At 66.7% G+C, this 1,030-nt stretch overlaps 1 protein-coding gene across 1 annotated transcript in view; it reads left to right on the forward strand.

Annotated features, from left to right (window-relative positions):
- The first annotated feature begins 18 nt into the window (after positions 1 to 18).
- The window catches only part of PANX2 (pannexin 2), a 3,974-nt gene continuing 2,962 nt past the window's right edge, over positions 19 to 1,030 (forward strand). Inside the window, exon 1 of the mRNA XM_008067888.1 lies at positions 19 to 1,030. Within this exon, the coding sequence (XP_008066079.1) occupies positions 205 to 1,030 (826 nt within the window). The 5' untranslated portion in view covers positions 19 to 204.

The following is a 1,030-nucleotide window of genomic DNA, read 5'->3' on the forward strand; positions in this document are numbered from 1 at the left end:
CCGCCCACCCTGTCCTCTCTGCCCCCAGAGGAGCCCATCTACTGCTACACGCCGCACAACTTCACGCGCGACCAGGCGCTGTACGCCCGCGGCTACTGCTGGACGGAGCTTCGGGACGCGCTGCCCGGCGTGGACGCCAGCCTGTGGCCGTCGCTGTTCGAGCACAAGTTCCTGCCCTACGCGCTGCTGGCCTTCGCCGCCATCATGTACGTGCCCGCGCTGGGCTGGGAGTTCCTGGCGTCCACGCGCCTCACCTCGGAGCTCAACTTCCTGCTGCAGGAGATCGACAACTGCTACCACCGCGCGGCCGAGGGCCGGGCGCCCAAGATCGAGAAGCAGATCCAGTCCAAGGGCCCCGGCATCACGGAGCGCGAGCGGCGCGAGATCATCGAGAACGCGGAGAAAGAGAAGAGCCCCGAGCAGAACCTGTTCGAGAAGTACCTGGAGCGGCGCGGCCGCAGCAACTTCCTGGCCAAGCTCTACCTGGCGCGCCACGTGCTCATCCTGCTGCTCAGCGCCGCGCCCATCTCCTACCTGTGCACCTACTACGCCACGCAGAAGCAGAACGAGTTCACGTGCGCGCTGGGCGCCGCCCCCGACGGCGCGGGCGCGGGCGCGGGCGCCGGCGCCGTGCGCGTGAGCTGCAAGCTGCCGTCCGTACAGCTGCAGCGCATCATCGCGGGCGTGGACATCGTGCTGCTGTGCGTCATGAACCTCGTCATCCTGGTCAACCTCATCCACCTGTTCATCTTCCGCAAGAGCAACTTCGTGTTCGACAAGCTGCACAAGGTGGGCATCAAGACGCGCCGCCAGTGGCGCCGCTCGCAGTTCTGCGACATCAACATCCTGGCCATGTTCTGCGACGAGAACCGCGACCACATCAAGTCGCTCAACCGCCTGGACTTCATCACCAACGAGAGCGACCTCATGTACGACAACGTGGTGCGCCAGCTGCTGGCCGCGCTGGCGCAGTCCAACCACGACGCCACGCCCACCGTGCGCGACTCGGGCGTGCAGACGCTGGACCCCA

This window comes from Carlito syrichta, unplaced genomic scaffold (genome assembly GCF_000164805.1).
Source record: "Carlito syrichta isolate Samal-C Ts95f unplaced genomic scaffold, Tarsius_syrichta-2.0.1 Scaffold107926, whole genome shotgun sequence".
NCBI classification, from domain to species: Eukaryota; Metazoa; Chordata; class Mammalia; order Primates; family Tarsiidae; genus Carlito; species Carlito syrichta.